This window comes from Megalobrama amblycephala, linkage group LG3 (assembly GCF_018812025.1).
Source record: "Megalobrama amblycephala isolate DHTTF-2021 linkage group LG3, ASM1881202v1, whole genome shotgun sequence".
Classification (NCBI taxonomy): domain Eukaryota; kingdom Metazoa; phylum Chordata; class Actinopteri; order Cypriniformes; family Xenocyprididae; genus Megalobrama; species Megalobrama amblycephala.
Genome location: NC_063046.1, coordinates 17,115,645 through 17,135,561, shown reverse-complemented (window position 1 = coordinate 17,135,561; position 19,917 = coordinate 17,115,645). Strand labels below are relative to the sequence as shown.

The 19,917-nt window shown below is 38.4% G+C and overlaps 2 protein-coding genes across 6 annotated transcripts in view; one reads left to right on the top strand and one right to left on the bottom strand.

The window, feature by feature from the left end:
- Positions 1-1,806: 1,806 nt before the first annotated feature.
- sltm (SAFB-like, transcription modulator) lies at positions 1,807-15,160 on the top strand. Of its 3 annotated transcripts, none has more exons than XM_048184320.1 (20): positions 1,807-2,019; positions 2,564-2,651; positions 2,741-2,796; positions 7,045-7,072; positions 8,173-8,749; positions 9,371-9,414; positions 10,568-10,674; positions 10,802-10,951; positions 11,095-11,210; positions 11,297-11,457; positions 11,555-11,652; positions 11,745-11,801; positions 11,920-12,062; positions 12,149-12,329; positions 12,420-12,544; positions 12,633-12,806; positions 12,949-13,272; positions 14,081-14,216; positions 14,304-14,461; positions 14,613-15,160. In XM_048184320.1, exons 1-20 carry the CDS (start codon positions 1,885-1,887, stop codon positions 14,707-14,709), a joined length of 2,955 nt encoding a protein of 984 aa, XP_048040277.1. In that variant the 5' UTR covers positions 1,807-1,884; the 3' UTR covers positions 14,710-15,160. The 3 variants fall into 3 exon arrangements, with proteins under 3 accessions (XP_048040277.1, XP_048040279.1, XP_048040276.1); XM_048184322.1 differs by having other exon boundaries at positions 1,808-2,019; positions 8,227-8,749; positions 14,301-14,461; XM_048184319.1 differs by having other exon boundaries at positions 1,808-2,019; positions 14,301-14,461.
- mindy2 (MINDY lysine 48 deubiquitinase 2) overlaps positions 14,773-19,917 on the bottom strand; it is a 32,318-nt gene continuing 27,173 nt past the window's right edge. For all 3 annotated transcript variants that reach the window (XM_048184323.1, XM_048184325.1, XM_048184324.1), the window contains one exon: positions 14,773-19,458. In XM_048184323.1, the coding sequence (XP_048040280.1) occupies positions 19,294-19,458 (165 nt within the window). In that variant the 3' untranslated portion in view covers positions 14,773-19,293. The remainder of the gene's footprint in view (positions 19,459-19,917) is intronic.

The window sequence follows — 19,917 nt, the reverse complement described above, 5'->3', positions numbered from 1 at the left end:
TTGATTGATCTTAGGAAATATTCTAATATTTTGAGATACTGGATTTTGGACTTTCATGAGCTGTACGCTCTAATCATCAAAATTTAAAAATAAATAAATAAATAAAAAAAAATAAAAACTTTTGAAATGTTTTACTTTACATGTAGGGAATCTAGAATATATGAAAGTTTCATTTTTAAAAAATAATTTACAATAAAAAAATGAACTTTTTGATGGTATTCTAATTATATGACCAGCACCTGTATATAAAAAAAATACAAATTGGGACTTTAAACTTGAGTATTGATTTTAAATTTGAATAATATTTTCCTTATAAACCTTGTTGAAAAATAGTACTTAGTACTAGACAAGAAAATGTATATTGAGCTTGTCTTTATCTTGCAATATTGATGGAAATGCTTCAATAATATCAGATTTGGATGAAGTTTAAAGTGATATAGGTAGTTCCCCCAACACAAAAAGCACAAATAAAATACTATATAAAAGGGGGAAATATATATGTTATTTTGTATTTTTGTTGTTTTCTACTACAATTCTAGTACATTCTTAAACGAATATGTTTACTCCCATAATTATAAGTGAAAAAGATGTCAATGTCGTGAAGGAAAACAAGATTATTTACCTATGTATGTAAATCAACTATTTGGTTACCAGAAATGTATACAGGTTTGGAACAACTTGAAGGTGAGTAAATGATGACAGAATCCCTTTAAGGAAAGTTTCTGTCAAAGAAATTATTTGTATTAAAAGGGCAGCCATATAAATTTGAAGCTGCTGGTGTATTCTGGAGTCCCAAGAACGTCTCCATGTATTGTTCTATACCTTTTGCCATCTGGTCGTCGCAACAGAGCACCGAACACCAGAACAGTCAAGCTTAGGAACATTTTTCCCTCAGGGCAGGCAATCCATCTCATGAAATGCCCTCACTTGGCAATAAACGTGCAATACACATCACTATTTCTACACATATTTAACACACCATACTTCTTATTTACATTTCCTTGCATTTGTACACGTAGCCATATATTGTTTATATGTATTTTATACTTTTTATTATTACTTTCTTTTTTTTATACTTTTTATTATTTGTGTCTTGTCTCTGTCATTCTGTTTGTGCTGTGGAAGCTTCTGTCACCAAAATAAATTCCTCATGGGCCTACAGGCAGGCTGGCAGTTGTGCATGCAGTTGCATTTCTGCCTCCCCTAACCAAAGCTCATAATGAACGTTTGCTTTGGGTTTAGAAATACATGAGGACTCATTTATAAATAGTTTTATTCACTGATGACTACTGTGTTGCAATGGATGGTGCAGATGGATGGATTTCTGGATGGTTGGTGAGTGGCTACCTAGTTCTAACAAGACTGCGACGTGGCGGTGATGATTGGGCTCCAGCTAGGGAATAATGCACCATTTCAAGCTTTTCATCTTCGAAAAGGTCTTCCTCCCTCCCCATATTGCATCAGAACTGTGACTTGCTTAATAATGTGGAACAATATTATATAAACACACATTAAAAACTGTGAGGACTTTGCCTCCTCATTTCAGAACATCACTGCACGCCAATAGAAGCTCGTTTTCCTTCCCAAATAAATGTATTAAGAATTATTATATAGTTGTAGTGAAAAACAAGACAAAAATACTAAGAAATCATTTTTGCATTGTACCTTTTAAGTAGGCTTAATTACTTTGTTTTTGGTTAAGGGGCACGTCAACGTAACTAAAATAATTAAAAGCGTAAAAGACGCAATTAATCTTCGATCAATGTCTCCTTGTATTTTTATTATCATGAATAGGATGTCGTGTGGTGCTCGTGCAGTGGAGCGTTAGTTTGAGTGTGTCGCTGTCGAGCGCGCGCACACATACAGATCCAGTTACATGGTAAAATGGCGTCGGGGGCCATTTCAGCGGAGACTAAGAAGATTACAGATTTACGTGTGGTAGACTTAAAATCAGAACTCAAAAGAAGAAATTTGGATATTACCGGAGTAAAAAATACACTAATCGCAAGACTGAAGCAGGTAATTTTAATTTAAAAGGGCAAATCACGATGACGTGTAGGTAAACGATCGCAAGCTAGCTTGATGGCTAATGAGTTAGCATAGCCGTTTTTTATATATATATATATACCAAAACACGATTGTATTCCCGGCATTTGTAATGCGTTTACTAAAAACACAAATGTAATGCCCGTATTTGGACACCAAATTTTGGCGAAAAGTTTAATTTGCATTTTCAGAAATGAATCTGTAATGTAACGTAAGGATTTGTTTAGCTGGCTAAATTCTGTTAGCGAATGAAGCTACACGCGCTCAGTTTCTTCAATTTTAAACCAATTTACTCTCTCTACAGTTTTTGTGTGAATTAATTTACAGTTGAAGTGTTAAATGTAATAACTGTGTGTGTAACAATATACATAAATATTTATTTTGCATGATAGTAAGGCTTGTGAGATGCAAAATAACATAGCACTGGTCTTTTTTATTGTGCAGAACTTTTAGTTGAGTGCAGAAAATGTATTTTGCTGTTCAAACCTTCTGCATGCATATGTATTTTTGTGTGCAGGCTATAGAAGATGAAGGTGGTGACCCAGACAACATTGAGCTTACCGTGTCAGCTGACACACCCACAAGAAAACACGGCAAATCTAAAGGTAAATCTTCACTCTCTCAACTAAACTCCTTTAATTCACAACGTCTGTTTTTCACAAGTTGACCAAATTGCCTTATTGCACATCCCCAGGAAAGAAGACAGACCTGGATGCTGACACCACCATGGAAGAGGAATCTTTATCTAAGGTACAAAAGAGCAAGTGTTGAAACAAATAAATGATTAATATATTTGTACAAATTTTGGCTACCGTTTTATAAAAACATTAATAATCTACAAAAATATTGCATTAGTCTGATATAATTCTTTATAGGCTTACAAAGTGTTGCATGTGTAATAAGCTTTTAATTAACAGTTTGATAAATTCATAGTCTTCATACTTGAATGTTTATGAACTAGGGTTGTGCCTATAGACAGTAATATTGTGTATCGACTCAGGCTGTGACTAACGACTATTTTGGTAATCAAGTAATCGGTCAATTATTTTTGACGAGTGATCAGATATTTTTTGTGGCAATAAAAATAGACCTAAGCAAACAATAGCCTTTAAAATGACTTAAAATACATATATAATAACATTGAGGTAATAATATTTTTTTTTTAAATAAAGTAAAGTATCAAAAACAAGTAATCATATGGTTTTATAGGACAACACTGGTAAAATAGATAATGCATATAATATAGTGTTTCCCGCAGGATTTTGTGAAACTGTGGTGGGTGGACATCTACCCCTTTAGTAGGGTTCGGTGGCATGGCAATTTTGTACATTTCAAAGTTAAAGTTATCTATCTGGTGCACTTTGAGAGTTCAAAATTAAAAGCTCCAACCCATATTCAGTGTGCAAATTGAACAAGGTAAAAAGTCTGTGCATTGTACCTGAACTTTAAAGTGAACTCAAACCTATTTTAGTTGTGATATAGTGTCTTAGTCTACATTACACTACATAATAATAATAGTTATATTATTCTCATGACTGTAATAGCAATATATTGTAAAGCAAATGCACTGAAAAATAAATGAAACTTTCATAATTAGTTTTGTCATAATATCTATACTTGAAAGAGACATTTATTTTGACGGAAACTGCAGTCAAGCTTTTATTTTGGCAGAAAACAAGTTTACAAACATGTCCTATCACAAATCTAGTGAAATTCTGTTATCGCAAACAGAGTCTTTGGCAATTTGATAAGGACACAAGCCTTATTGCACTTTCGATTTAAGTTTGTTTGACAGCAGTGGCTCTAAACACGACATGTTTGTCATTGATGTCATTCGAGTAACCAATATAAAGGGACCATTTTGGATCAAGTCATGCGGGCAATATCATGTAATAGGATGTGACATCATTCAGACACCTTATTATGAAAAGTTTAAATATATTTTCGGGCCGCCACAGTCTAGTTAATGAATGAGAAGCACTGAAATCTGTTTGTGGCGGTTAGGGCTGCATGATTATGACAAAAACCATAATTGTCATTTATTCCCATGAAATTGTAATTGCAATTATTAATTACGATATCACAATTTCATTGAATTATGTATTGAATAGCTTTATACCATTGTTTGAAGCAACTACATGCCATATTTTTGTATAAAAATAAAAAGCAAGCTGAATTTTTTTGTTTTTCTATAGCATTAAACCTCAAATGTCAACTATACATTGGTTTGGTTTTTTTCTTTAAATAATAATAAAAAGTAAACATACGCATGGTATAATAATAGGGGCTTTTGCATCAGGTTGTTCTTGGAACTTAGATACTACTAGTCACCAGTGTGGTTCACCAGGAACTAATGTTCCCCTAGGGCCTGAAGTGACACACACTGCGCTTGTTGTTGTTACTTTTTTTTTTTTTTTTTTGACAGCACGTCGGACTTTTATTTTGACGGTGCTGAGAACATTTCAGACAGATCCTCTCATTCTCAGTCCTATCTAATACGGTAATAGATAGAACTGTTAAACAAAGCAAGTAGACAGTATTTGAAAAAGTATTAGCTTTTGCTGTGTGGTTGATGCCCAATGTCGCTAGCTTAGCAGAAATACATAATCATGTTTTGCTTGGATTTTCTCCTTAGCATAAGGATGAGAGGTCCTATCATTGTTTTTCATGTTTGTAGAGTTAGTTAGTTCATGGGGTAAATTTATAGGCTGTGTACAAGCTCTTTAAAAATGGCGGGTGCTGGTGTTTCTTTTGTATGTAGCAGCGTACATCTACGTCACTGGTAGCTCCTTTTGTGCTGGATTAGACCTTTTACATTCTGAAGTAGTCGTGATTCCCTCTTGCGATGTAACATGCTCTAAACACACCTCTTAAACACGCAGAATAATGTAAGTGGATATTTTTCCTTGTAATCGCGCCCTTGAATGATTACGAAATCATGGCATCCATAATCATAATCGAAATTCGATTAATTGTGCAGCCCTAGTGGCGGTCGATGATGATTATTGTGGTGGACCGCCACAAATAAATCAATGAATGGGAAACACTATAATATAAACAATCAACTCATATGCATTATGTATTATAACTAGGGATGGGCATTTTTCCAAAATATTGTATTCGAATATTTGGGCTCGTAAAAAACGAATATTCGAATATTAGTTTATTTAAATGAGGTTAAACGAGAAGGACGTTATTTTTTTTTTATTCATCAAGATTTTGTAACCATTTCTGAACAAGCTTATGATTAGGCAATATGCACAACAAGCTTACGTTATATCTTAAGCTTTTCTTTTAGTTCAAAGCATTAAACAGTATGTGCAAATAAAAAAAAAAAATACTATATATAAAGCACAAAAACATTTAAGCTCAAGCAGCGCGAACGGGAAAAACGCTTATAAAGTTCATAATACACTCGAGTCAGTAACGTTACATGGTATGGTTATCGTTTTCATATTGTTTCACATGTTCATGTTGAGAAAAACAATAATATCCACATGCTCGGGTGAGAAAACGAGCGGCAACAGACATTGCAGAAACACAAAGATAACGAAAATACATAACGGTATGCTAAGCTAAGTTTCTAACAGCAGCACTTTGTGATTTCTGTTAGTAAATATATCTTCCTCGACGAAACTTAAAGAAAGCATATGTCTCAAAATCATTTTGCTATCAGATAAGTTCTTATCGGCTCATTCGGGTTACAGCTGCACCTACCTGTCGTGAATGCAGTAAGTTAATAGACAGCTGTCTTTCCTCATTCGACGGGTGTTTAGATTTCATTTTCATGACGATCAAATAAAATGAACTTGTTAAACACGCTCCACAGTGCCACCCGGTGCATTTAGTTATAACTGCGAGTTTTAGTGCTTAGGATTTATCATGGATTCACTGCATTTACGGCCAGCAAAGCAACATAGTAAAATTCGAATAGTATTTTTATTTTTCGAATATTAATTACAGGTCGAAATATTCAAATATTCAACTATTTGTGCACACCCCTAATTATAACAAATGCCTGCAGAGAGCATCAACAGCCTTGGATAAAAACATATTTTTAAACATTAATTATAGACATTCAACATTACAGTATAACTGAAAGCTATCAATTTCAACATTTATTAGGCTTTAAAAAAATAACTTTTATAACAATAATTGGTTCAAATGAAGTGTCAAAAGCAAGTAATAAAGTGTGATTTTATTGAACAACACTGTTAAAATACATAATGACATATGCATAATAAACAAGTTTGTGTACATTAAAGGTGCACTAAGTGATCCTGGGTGGAGTAACTTCCTGTTGACGTTGGAAGTGTTGTCAAACAAAACAGAGGCTAGCTAGACCCTCCCTCCTCCTCCTCCTCCTCCTTCTCACCCTTCCCCTCCGTGCTTCCTGAAACAGTCATGAATGCACATTTAAAATCATTCTTCTCGGTTATTGGCTGGAGCATGTTTATTATGTTTTGTGGTCCAGGTTGCACCAGTTTGTTTTTATTGCCGTTTTCGGAGCTTGTGGCGACTACAGAGACCGCGTTTTTTTTACAGTGTGTTCAGGGGACAAGCAGCTAGCGGATAGTGAGGAGATGTTTGCTGTATGTGACAAAAAATGTTTTGGCCTAAAAACGCGTGACATCGCTTAGAGCACCTCTAATTTTTAGAACAAATGCATGCAGAGGGTGCCAGCAGCCTGTTGTTTTTACACTTTACAGCCTGATCAAATCCTTGTTTAATATTGGCCAAACAACATTTAATTCAAATATCCATTTAATCTTTAATAGTTGGCTATTTCTTTACCATAGAAATGCTATCACAATGAACCACAATCTGCACATTTAGAAACATACTGATGTATTCTCCTGTGTTGCCGTTGGTTTATAAATGATTTCCATTACAAATCTGGAGAAACATTCACAGACATTATAAGCAATCCAAACTCACAGTATAGGCAGAGAATTTGACCTTCGCAAATTCTTATGTAATTTCTTGTTTCATTTTCAGGAGACTGAGGAAGAGGAATCCGAAAAAGGTATGTCTGGTCACTCATTAGGGTGGAGATGTAACATTTGTTTTTCAGGTTTCAGAAGGTCGGACTTCTCTTGCTTCCTTTTTCTTTTGCCTTTTTTCAATCTCAACGTTCTAGCCGTGGGTCTTGCAACAATTCACAGACATTAAAACTCTTCATCCGGACCATGTGCTGCATCAAAGGACAGATAACGCTTCACCATTTGTGTTAACATCAGTGATACTCCTAATCTCATCATCTAATTTGTTCAAGAGCACATTACCCTGCCCACCACATTTCATCAGCAAGAGGAAGCCTTTCACCCACTCGATCAAAGAGAATTTCCTCTGTTCAGAACACCACCAAAGGTTCAGCAGGCTACCTCTTTCTTTCTGTTGAGTCTGGACTACCTCCTGAAATGGAGATGGCAACAGGCTGCATGCCTTTGACTGGTCAGAACATGATACGTTAACCTCATTCACCAAAGTCTTGACACTTCTTTCTGACTGCAGTGTAGCCGACATGGCTTAAGTGGACATCAACATCACTGCTTGTGCTTTGAACTCATTTAAGACTGGACGCAGCTCAGTGGACATCCATTTTTAGCCGTGTTACTGGACAGAATGCTGTGAACAAGGCCAGATTTCTGCAAAGGATCAGAGAAGATTTGCCACCCTGTTTTTGATTCGCCTCCATCAGCTGTAAACCGAGATGAACAGTCCGCGGAAACATTTGAAAGAAGACCCTCGATGTGACCACCAGAAGCCCAGTGACATCTGGCAGGAGGACTTGCTCTATGGTATAGATATGCAGTTTCACTCAGACTGAATGCATGTCTGTAAAGCAGAGAAGTGTGTCAATGTCACCCAGTTGTGGAATCTTCAAAATGTGGACCAACATAGATTGTCATTGGCGCTGATATTCATCGTAGCGAGAAGATTGTTCAACCTCTTCGTTGTTCTCTCTAAGGAATGTGTTTTTATGTATACCTGTGGTTTCCTCACCCACGATGACCACTAACACTAAACTTGCTCTTTGTTGTACTTTCTAGGTCACGTAGCACAGAGATGTGAATGTTAAACAATGTGTTTTTTGCCATGTTTTATGCTTGTTAAATCCCTCAGATGTAACTGATACTGATGATGCTACTCGTGACATATCTAAAACCTTCTGTGAAGATGGCCTTGCAGAGCCTGAGGCTGAGGCTGGAGTGGAGCCTGATCTTGAGGCTGAGGCAGATGTGGAACCTGAGCCCGATCCTGATGCGGAGATTGAGGCCGAGAGAGAAGCTGAGCCTGAAGTCCCAGCGATGGAGGCCATGGAGAGCGAACCTGCTCCTGAACCCGTAAAAGAAGTTGAGGATGACAATATATCTGTCACCATCCAGGCCGAAGATGCCATCACACTGGATGTGGATGGCGACGACCTCCTGGAAACAGGTAAACATGTGAAACTTCCAGATTCTGAGGCAGACAAGAGCTGTGAAGAGCCTGAGGCCACTGCTGAGATGGGGCAGGAGACAGACTCATTGACTGAAGCGATAGATGGCCACAAGGATGGTAAGAGGGATGACGGGCTGAAGTCTGACGCCGCCAAGAAAGACAGCAGAGAGGCCTTGAAGAAAGGAGAAATGGGAGACAAGGAAAAGGATTCTGGGAAGAAAGGCCCCTCTTCAACTGGGGCGACAGGTCAAGCAAAGAGGTTTGTCTTTCTATGTCAGTTCTTTAAGATACTACTACCAAGTTCCAGCTCAATAAGAACTCAGCATTGTGGGTAGCAGCAAGAATTTTTTCATAACGAGTTGTTCATTGTACCTAATCCCTGCCTTTGGTTTGCTCTTTTGGTTTGGTTTGCCATTTTTTCGAGTTTGGTAATTGGAGTTAAACGAGGAGCTGAAAACACGTCTGTTACGCACACATTTCCAGCACTTGCTTTTCCAGTCCCTACTTATGGGTTAAAAAAAATGTGCAGTAGTTCCAGTGATGTCAGAGGGGTTTGTCAGTCCAGTGAAGTCATTCTCTCTGAAGTTGAACACCCTCCTGAGGATGTCATTGGTCAAGGGAATAAATTGGCAGAAAACTTGACCCACCTTGCTCCTGTGGAATAGCAAGAGAAAGAAGCCTTATTGGAGTTTTGTCCGAGTGCAAGCCTTGCCTATGGGGATTTTTTGTTCTTTTCCTTTTTCTGTAATGCACCAAACATTTGTATAACCTTTGTTGTTTATTTGGAGATGTACCTCGGTGCCCACAATCATCTCTCATGCTCTGGTACTCATTGAAGTATTTCTCTCTTCTTGTCGCTCTCATAATATTCACATTTTAGCTCTTCAAAGGACAGAGATGGAAAGACAACGAAAGATGAAAAAGGTATGACTTTATTTCTTTAATGGGTTTGCATTTTGGAATTTCACTTATATTTTATGTATGTATACAGCAGTTGGCCTATATGGTGAAACATCAGTATTATACCATATTTGAGGAACAGCAGAAATCTGCATGATACAATTAGAAGTTTCATTATTTTGGAAAGTTAATCTGCTCTGATGCTCAAGTTGTCATTAAAGTAGTAGTGGTGTGCAGTGCTTCCCACAGGTTTGAAATAAAATGGTCTACTACATGTGACAAACATATAATATGTGATTTTTTTTTTTAACAGTATTTTTATTTATTGAAATTTAATTTGAATTACATAGCATACATGTTACATTTATTTACATACTAATATTATGCATTGTAAATTATGCAAAATTACAGCATTTAAATGGTTATCCTTTTTCTATGTTCTCCTTGCTGTCATATAGTGTCTCTCTCAGTGAATAGGACACAGATTTTACTAGTAAAATTTATATAATGAATAATATATGTGTCAAATGATGTTCTTAGTCTTTTCTTCCTGTGGGGGAGACTACAATAATTTACTATGAATTAAATGGAAATCAAATTAAATACAATTTATTGTGTAACCAAAATACCAATAATGCCCAAAAGAAAGAGAAAAAACTTAGCATGTGACTTTTAATTATAAACAAGCCCGAAATACACCGGGTCTCTTATTTTGAAATGTCTACTATTGCAGGCTGATCCTTCAGATTCTTACAATTGTCTAAAACATTTTATATAAAGGCCATAAAGTAGACATTGTAATAATTCATCAACTTGAGTTCATTAGCAATCGCTTGGCATAAATCTGTGCTTTTCATTGATTGAGAATCACTTTGAAGCAGTCTGAAGCGCTGTTGTGCGAGCTTATAGAACGCGCAACAGCGCCGACTTTGCAAAATGCAGCACCCGTGGGAATGTTAGTGGGAGCAAACAGTTCTGACGCACACATAATACGAAACGCGGATGGTTTCATTATCTTGCGTGGATATAAAAGTATAAGATGATAAAAATAATAAAAGCAAAAATGTGTCTCCAAATATACTTGGGCGGCCGTTATTATACCTGGGCGGCCCGCCCAAGTAAAGTCTATGTGTGGGAAGCACTGGTGTGTCTTCTAAAGCTTGTTCTCTGTCTTCAGGAAGTGGCAGCAGCAGTACCAGCTCTACTCGCAATCTGTGGGTGAGCGGCCTGTCATCCAATACCAAAGCAGCTGATCTCAAGAACCTCTTTGGCAAATATGGAAAGGTACCAGCTCTTTGTATGTTACGCATTAGCACCAGCTTTTAATTATAGTGTGTTTGTGATGTTGTGATGGATTGTAATGTTGACTTCATTTTTCAAATTTACAAATTTTTTTTTTTTTTCAAAATAGGTTTTTAGTGCCAAAGTGGTCACCAATGCTCGTAGCCCAGGAGCCAAATGTTATGGACTAGTTACCATGTCGTCCAGTGCAGAAGTGGCCAGGTGCATCTCTCACCTGGACCGCACAGAACTCCATGGACAACAGATATCTGTGGACAGGGTAAGAACTTCACCACTGTGCTATAAGAGTGGGATACTCAACTTACTTAGAGCTACAGTCAGACATCATCAATAGTTTTTGCTTTTGTGAAAACAAGCAGTATTTCATACTTGATCTCTGATCTCGTGGTATCATCCTCACAGGTGAAAACTGACCCGTTCAAAAAGGACTTCTCAAAGAAAGAGGGAGAAGACAAGACAAGTTCCAGTAAAATTTCTGGAGAAAAGCGTACTCCAACTGGAGCGAAAACCTCTAGCAAGTAAGAGTTTTTTTTTAAGCTTTCCATTCTTTTAAGAGGAGGAGCATTTTGTTGCACTGGTTATATTTTCCTTCCTTTTTTAAAAGGACTCCAGTTTCATCTAAGAAGGAGGAGAAGAAATCAGACAAACCCTCTGAAAAGGACAGCAAAGATGCAAAAAAACAGGACCCCAAAAGCAACAAATCTGATGCAACATCTTCCAATTCAGGAGCCGACGCAGCAAAGAAAGATGACAAGAAACATGGACGTATGTTACGGTTTGGTTATATTCACTTACTTAGAAATTAAGAATTTAAGAAGACTTTATAGTTGTTTTTAATATCTGTATCCCTTCCTATCCACAGGAAAGAGTCCAGGTAATATGATGGTTATCGACCAAGCAAGAGAGCAAAACTTCAATAAATCTCGACCTCCTTTCAGAAGGGGTGGAAGGTTTGAGAAGGTACTGCAGACATCCTCAGTATGAACTGTATTATCATGAAAAGGGGTTTTTATGAAGAAAGACAAGTTATCTGATTGTGTATTTATTTGCAGCCTGGTCCACCCAACATAATGAACCGACGTCCCAGATGGTTTATACCACCTGAGGAGGTTGGTTAACTCTTCATTCTGAGTCACAACCAACCATAAACACAGTCTGAATTAGTAAGACTATAAACACTCTCTCTAGTATTTTGTTTAAACTGTTTTTTTTTTTTGTAACATACAGATGGAGATGATGAAGAAAGGGCGCCCAATGCTTAACAAAGGTGGAAACAAAGACATCCTGCCATTTGAGAAGATGAAGGAACAGCGCATGCGTGAGCGCATGGTCAGGATGGAGCGCGTTCGCAGGGCTATGGAACTGCGCAGGTAGGTTAACGTTCTTTTACATTCACACACAAAACACCAAAGTGCTTGAGCTGTGGTCTGTAATGGTGTTTTGGTGTGCTGTCCAGACGGCGTGAGGTAGCAGAGCGAGAGCGCCGGGAGAGGGAGCGCATCCGTATTATGCGCGAGCGTGAGGAAAGGGAGAACCTAATGAGAGAGCGCCAAAGACTGGAGGTGGAAAGACAGAAACTCGAACGCGAGCGCATGGAGAGAGAGAGACTGGAACGGGAGCGGATCCGTATAGAGCAGGTACAACCACGATATACCTGCCCGTCGAAACTCAAAGCTGGGATTTTGTTTCTGGCTTAATGTTGACGTGCTAAAAATGTCTGTGTGCAGGAGCGACGCAAGGAAGCGGAGCGTTTGGCTCGTGAACGGGAGGAATTGAGGCGGCAACAGGAGCAGTTGCGTTACGAGCAGGAGAAACGAAACAACTTAAAGAGGGGACGTGATGTTGACCAGAGGTATGCGAACAATACTGTTAGATATTTATTCTTGGGGTTTAGTGACCTCTGGGCTTCAAAATGGTTACGTTTTTTTCTGTATGTGCAGGAGGGAAGACCCGTACTGGAATAGTGGTAAAAAGATGCAAACTCAGCCAGAAGGCCGGATCAGTCAAGGTGGAGACTACAACAGCCGACAACAGAACCGTTTTAATGATTTCAATCCCAGAGACCGGAACCGATACCCACAGACATCAGCCGGGCAGTCCAACAACTTTGATAGGTAGGTATTCATGAACAAGAATGCAATTCCCACAGACACTTTTATTCTAATGAGAACAAGGGAGAGCACAATACATATTTCCAAATTGGCACAAGTTGTGAATGCACAGCAACCATTTAACCCCTTTTTTTTCTCCCCCCAGACGCAACCGCTTTGACAATGAACCTGATTCAAAGAAAAGTCGTCCTGCTCCCCGGCGTGAAGGATCTGGGTTTGACCGCTATCCTAAAGACTTCGAAACCGTGCGGAGAGCAGAGCCACCACCTCCACCTCGCACGGAGCTGCGAGACAGCGATCGTCGAGAGATCCGTGACCGTGATGAGCGCAGGCAGGTGTCCATGCCTGATCGACCAGCTGGAGGCAGAGCACCACCTCCTGCCATTGCTCACTCCCGCACCCCGAGAGACGGCAGCCACGCTGGCTGGAAGACTGATGGGGGAATGAATACGAAACAAGGAGATGTCAGGTACAGATGAGCTTCTGTTTGTGCTCCCTCTTCACTAGGGTTGGGAATCGAAATTTGATTCTTATTCAGTATCTGGTCAAAAAAATCTAATGATTTTTCATGTCAATTGATTACATTAGCAGTTCTTGAACTTCTGCTTTGTTCCATCAATGTGGATGGAATTTACTCTGACAGCAGTGTTACAATTTATTTTATCTTTTTATTAAGGGGAAATATTTGCCTCTTGCAATTGTTTTTTTTTTAAAATAATTTTTACGATTTTATAATGGAAATGACATGAAATCACAGTGTGTCATCCATTTACATCCAACTTAAGACCGTTATTACTGTTAGTTTTAAAAACGCATTGTCATCAAATACAGAAATCTCTATAAATGATGCACACAATGTCAGAAAATAATCATCATTTTGCCCCTACATTAAAAAAAAAAGCGCTTTGTCACTTTGATGGCATAAAAATCATGATTTTCATCTTGTCAAAAATGAGGAACAAATTGATATTTATAAAGGCATAAACATGAAAAAATCCCAAACTTTGCGCTTAAATACCAGTAAATATTCCAACATCGATTTAAAATCTTTTGTGCATAAGGATGACATTTAGGATCATTGTACGCAAATGAATGAGGCCACAGGTCTTTTCATTTAAAAAAAGCCCCTCTCAAATCAGTCTTAAATTCACAACTTAACTCACTAGCTCATTGAATCAGTTTTTGACTGTTTTGAACAAACACTATCATAGACTGATATTTCAGGCTTGGCTTTCATTGAGCTGCTGGTAAACAGTGATTGCTGCTGACTATTACAGAGCCGTGCGAATGCGCCCGGAACGTCCTGGGAGAGAAGGTCCCGGACCTGCAATGAGAGGGGTGTCCGCAGCCAGCCGTGGCAGAAGCAGCTTCAACAGCCGAGATGGAGGCAGACCTGTGGTTATGGGAGAGCAGGTGAAGTATTTAACATGCCTCTGACACATTCCTTTTGCTGCAGGTCTGCAAATCTAAGACTAAATAACCTCCATCTTACCACAGCAGCACTTTGGCAGTGGCAGGCAGGTGGTGGTGGAGCGGCATGGACGCGATCAGGGCCCCAGGAAAGACTGGCACGGGGCAGCAGGCTCACAAAGCGGAGGATTCACAGATAACCGTCGAATGGGGGACAGCCGGCCTGGCATGATGGCACCACACTCCAGGTTTGTTTTGATCTAGAGTGCACGTTTCAATCTGTTATGTTCCTTTATTTATACCGGATCTGTCCACCTTATTTTTAACTCTCAACAGGTGAAGACATTTTTAACTTGAATGTTGACTTTGCATGCATACTGATTATGTGTCTTTCTGCAGTCATTCCTCTACTGGTATAAACAGAATTGTGCAGATCACTAATGTTCCTATGGCTGGTGGCAGCGGAGGATTCAAGCCCTTTAAAGGAAGGTTCTAGCATTGGACTCTTCGCAGCAAAAAATATAAATACTTTTTTTTTTTTTTTTCCTTTTTTTAAAAATTTTGAACTGATGTTTTTAATTGGCTGAACTTATAGCCGTGAGATTATTGTAAAGATCCACTTTGATTTTGTTCTTTGTAAAAGGCTTTACGTGTAGGTTTTTGTTTCCCGAACTGTACTCCGGTGACCTGTAAACAACCTTTGTGCACATACATGTTTTCCTGACATAGTGTTGGTGCAACTGTACAGCTTATTTCTTAACCAGTGTTTGTTTAGATAATCTTAGGTAATCCTGTTCCAGATTTTCTCATATGCTTTGGGCAGACTACTGTGTGTATCACTGGACACATCTGTAATTCCGTTAACATTTCAATGTGATCTTTTTTTTTTTTTTTTTTTTTTGGGTTAATGATGATTCTACAAGTTCATATTAAATTATGTGGATTATGATGGTCTCCGTGTAGTTTGCGTCTGTAAGTGCAGCCACACTTACCCACAGTTGGAAGAAAAACTAGCAAATTTTTAGTTGTAGACTGTGAATGACAATCAGAAGAATCACACAGACTCACTGACCAGATTTCCTTTAATCAGATGTATTGTCCCTCATCTAAGGCATTTGTTACAGAAAAAATGTCCATCTACTTTTTGACACTGTTGGGCTACATAAATGTTTTTGGTCATTAATGAACCTTACACACAATAGAAAGGTTGACCCTTATTATATCCTTATTTTTTTTATTATTTTTTTTGTCCTTTTTCTTTTTGCTAAGTTAAAATCTTTTGTGTAAATATACACGTATAAAGGATATAAAATAGAAATTGTAATTGGACTGTTCCTTAAAATGATTTAGGAGTAAATGTTGTATTCAGCTGTTAAACATGCATCACGACTGCATTTCCATTACGAACTGACCCGATAAAATTGAAATTTCAAGAGAAACCTTCCCAGTTCCCATTATTAGCAGAAAACATGTAATGTTTGGCATTTCAGTGTCATTAGTTTGAATTACCCTTGGTAATGCCCTTTATCAACTCTAATCAAAAGCCCTCTCTTCAATCGCAAATTGTTTTCCATATCCGTTGATGGCACTAAGATATGAAACATCAAATTATATTCATGGGAAGTCTTGCAAACCCTTTATATCTGGAAACGGGCGAAGAAAAACAAAATCTAAATGGCAGCATTTAGGATGAAACGTAACCATTAGAAAGTTCCTTATGTTCAGTTCTTAATATAGTTCCATAAATATAAGCCTTATTGCAAAACATGGTATTTATTGGGTGTTATGAAACAGGTTCAGCTGTAACCAGACAAAATCTGGTCATTCTAATTGTGTATAAAAAGAGGTATATTTCTCATCTAGTGCATTCAATGTAACAGTGCATAAATAACTAAAATGGTCTATGACCTATAACGGAGCTTCAATGGGTGCTGCAAACCAATGGCCAACTAAGCAGACAAGGCCTTGGATTATTTACTGATATTATTTGGGGGTCAAAGATAGATTTAGCTAAATATATTAGACAGTTTCAAGCCATTTTCCATCTATTTTCTCTTTGAAATGGGCTTTCTCATTTAATTAATAGAGCGTGCACCCACAAACTCCACCACTTTTCCCCCCCTCTATAAATATGACATTTGACTATCCCACTAACATGTAAATTCTTGTGACATTTCACACATCTGCAATTAGCAAGATCATTTTAGAAGCAAATGGTTAAAGCTGAAGCACATTACAGAAGAATAAAGTTATTGGCAATCAATACAAACGACATAAGCTAATGCACAGTGGGTACATATTATATGTGCTGGAGAAGTCTGTTGCACGTTGTCCTTAAATCACTCTTTTATCAGACATGCCACTGATCAAAAGCACCCTGGAATGTCCATCTGCAAGTATAACAGCAGTTGAGTAAGTATTCGACTCTTTCACCAATGAACTGAATCAGAAGTGAGCGTCAGCTTATAATGATGATAAAACCAAGTTTGTTCACCCAAGTTTGGCCAAAATGGATGATTTACCAGTTACAGATATATAAAATCTCATTTCACCCCAATAACCTCAGTACAAACCCTTCAAGACGTTTCTCTCCCAACTCTGTAGCTTGTGCTTCCTTCCAAATGCCACCAGTCACAGAGGTGACAGAAGCGCATTGACATTTATGAATTTAAATCTATAGTTCTCGTAGTGTGAAATGATAGTGCGAATGCTACCTTCGGGGGAAACAATAAAAACATGACAAATACAGATTAACACAGCTTGTGTTGTGCACTCTCTGGCTAAACACGATATTAGTATGCCAGCTAATTCACCTCAGATAACAACAACTTCAAAAATAGCCATGGTTTGTCTTAAAAGCCCAATTCCTCAGGTTTAAAGGGCCATTCAAACCAAGGAAGATAACTATAACGATACAGTTTCAATAAGCGCTCTACTTCTATGAGAATAAGGAACTCCACACTACAGCTATAACGACACCAAAGGAACGACATATTGTTGGAATCGCTTTCAGAACGATTTTGTTTTCCAGCTGATGAATGGAGAAAAGAACAACAACAAAAACATTAACAGCGAATCAGAATCCACTCGGCTTTAAAGAGCTCGTGCATTTAATTTAAAGCGGCAGACGACATAAGTTATCATCCGTTGGCGTGGACGCTAATAACTCTTCGCGCTTATCTAGTTATCCTTATTTTAATCTTTATAGTATCGTTCTCGGTGTGAACGGACCTCAACATAGGGGACATATGAATCTACATCCTTTACCCATCTAAAACATAAAGACACTCATGGATATGTTCCTTCTGTGAAGGCCTGTGCGGTTTTCTGTCTTATGGTAAGGTCTAGAGATTGTCTCAGTCTTGTCTTGCACCCATTTGTGTCGGTATAAAAGATACTGCAAATAGTGTAAGGCTTTTTATATACAGAGAGTATTGGCCGCTGAGGGACCAAACGTCAAAGTAACAGCTCCAGCCCATGACCAGCATAAACAGATTCTACTAGTGCTCCCATGTAACCACAAGTCTGTTCTACGACTACACCATCACAAGCTCGTCTACATGCAGGAGTTGTTCATTCGTACATTGCGAGAGCAGAACAACAGGGAAAATAGCCCAACGTTAGCGTTTCTCTGAGTCTGAGGCTCAGCTCAAGGCATATAGCTGGAATGTTTGGAGAGAAAAGACCTTGTCTCTCAGGAGGCAGCACTGGAACAGGATGGGCTCGAGTAATCCTTTCCTACCTTACATCCATATAGCATATATGAGTATGTACAATGTACATGAAAGAGTGTGAAAATTATAGCTGTAGTTAGCGACTGACCGATATATCGGTCGGCTTGATTATTTGGCCAATGTTAAGCCATTTTTCGGCATTGGGTGATAACAGTGTCCGCCGATTAACAGAGGTGTTAAATCTCCTCTTGTTATTTCTATCAGGAGTCGGCCAACCTGCTCTCCGGATTTCAGTATTGGCCCACTGTAAAACCGATATTGTTCGACCACTAAGCTGGAGGAAAACACAAACCATTAAGATAAAACAAGATTCGGTTTCTGGGCAATAATGTTGATCATTCAACAATGCCAGGACAACGATCCTACTCGTATACTTCATTTTTTTTTTAAGGCAAATATGAACCAGACTTTTGGCTGAAATGTAAAAGGGGTGGGTTGAAGCAAAAAATTGGCCATGTAATCTTATATATAATCTAATGATTTTGATATTTTAAAGCTATGTACATTAACCGCAGTGTCAGTTGTTCACTGATATTAACAGAAAATGTCCTATTAGCAAAATCATTCTTTCGTAGACACACCAAATGGAAAAAGGAAACCTTTTTAAATGCATCCGTTTCTTCAGGATTACGCTCTCTAAAATGGAGGTGACTCCTACAATATCAACATGTTAAATTTGGCATCAGACTGCCAGGCAAGAACTACGGTGGCCTACATCATGTCCTGAGACATCACCTTTGCCAAGTGACCTGTTGGCTTGCTACCTGCTCATGTGAACGGCCTTTCATTAAAAGATCTTATGTCCTTCAATCAAACAACAGAAACTGACAAATACAACAAATCTACATATGCATATATATACGGGTAAACCGGTATAAAATAGCTTATAAACAACAACAATAACGGAAATCCACAAAAAAAAAAAAAAAATGCTTTGTATAATGAAAAAAGTGGTGTGTGTTTTTGTTTTGGGAGGGGGATTTTTTGCCTAGTGCTATGTGTACATTACCTTGTTCTACTAAAAAAAAAAAAAAATATTAATAAAAATCCACCCTCCCTGGTGACCCCACACAAATATAGTGCACTGCAGTGGTTTTCCTGCTGAGAACATTTGGCCAGCTCTACGAACGATGTAGTGATAGTCCTTGTAGTGACACCCCTCTCTGCTTGTCTGCATCTTCAGAACACTGAGGGTTAAAGTCAGGCACAAGTGGCTTGAGAATGGCAAGTCCGTCACGCTTCATCTCCGTTGCTCGTTCTCTCTCCGCCTCACGCTGGGAGATGCATTGCAGAGCCACTGGAATTTAATTGCTGCCCGTTTCGCGTTTCCATGTAGTCCACTGCTGTTACAACAAGATGCATTTGTCTTTGTCCTTGGATTCCTTCTTGGGTTTGCGTTCCCCCGTAGAGGGCTGTTTTCCTGGGCTCGGAGAAGCAGTGGCTCCCCCGGCTGAGGCTCCAGCAGCTGCCGCTCTATCCACCTGGTCGGCACCCGCTGCTGGTTGTTGTCCCTGCGGAATGGAGAACAACAAATTAACCTCTTATTTGAACTCTTTAAAGTGGACATTAAAGGATTAGTCCACTTTTAAATACACTTTTCCTGATAAATTTACTCAACCCCATGTCATCCAAGATGTTCATGTCTTTCTTTCGTCAGTCGAAAAGAAATGAAGGTTTTTGAGGAAAACATTCCAGGATTTTTCTCCATATAGTGGATTTCAATGGCTACCAATGGCTACCAGATGAGTAATAAGGGTCTTATCTAGCGAAATGATCGGTCATTTTCGAAAAAAATACAACCGTTTATGCTTTATAAACAAAATATTGCCTTGAACGTACTTTCCGTTTCTGCATTCTTCATAACGCTTATGCTGAATGTCCTACGCCTTCCCTATTCAACTTATGGAATGAATGCGGCGCCAGTTTAGTTTTTTTCCGTAAGTTAAATAGGGAAGGCGTAGGACATTCAG

Bases quoted from the DNA above. Each gene is read 5' to 3' on its own strand.
- sltm (XM_048184319.1), top strand. From the start codon at position 1,885: ATGGCGTCGGGGGCCATTTCAGCGGAGACTAAGAAGATTACAGATTTA. The intron at 7,073-8,172 runs GTATGTCTGGTC...TAAATCCCTCAG, and splicing joins GGAAGAGGAATCCGAAAAAG to ATGTAACTGATACTGATGAT. The intron at 11,211-11,296 runs GTAAGAGTTTTT...CTTTTTTAAAAG, and splicing joins GGAGCGAAAACCTCTAGCAA to GACTCCAGTTTCATCTAAGA.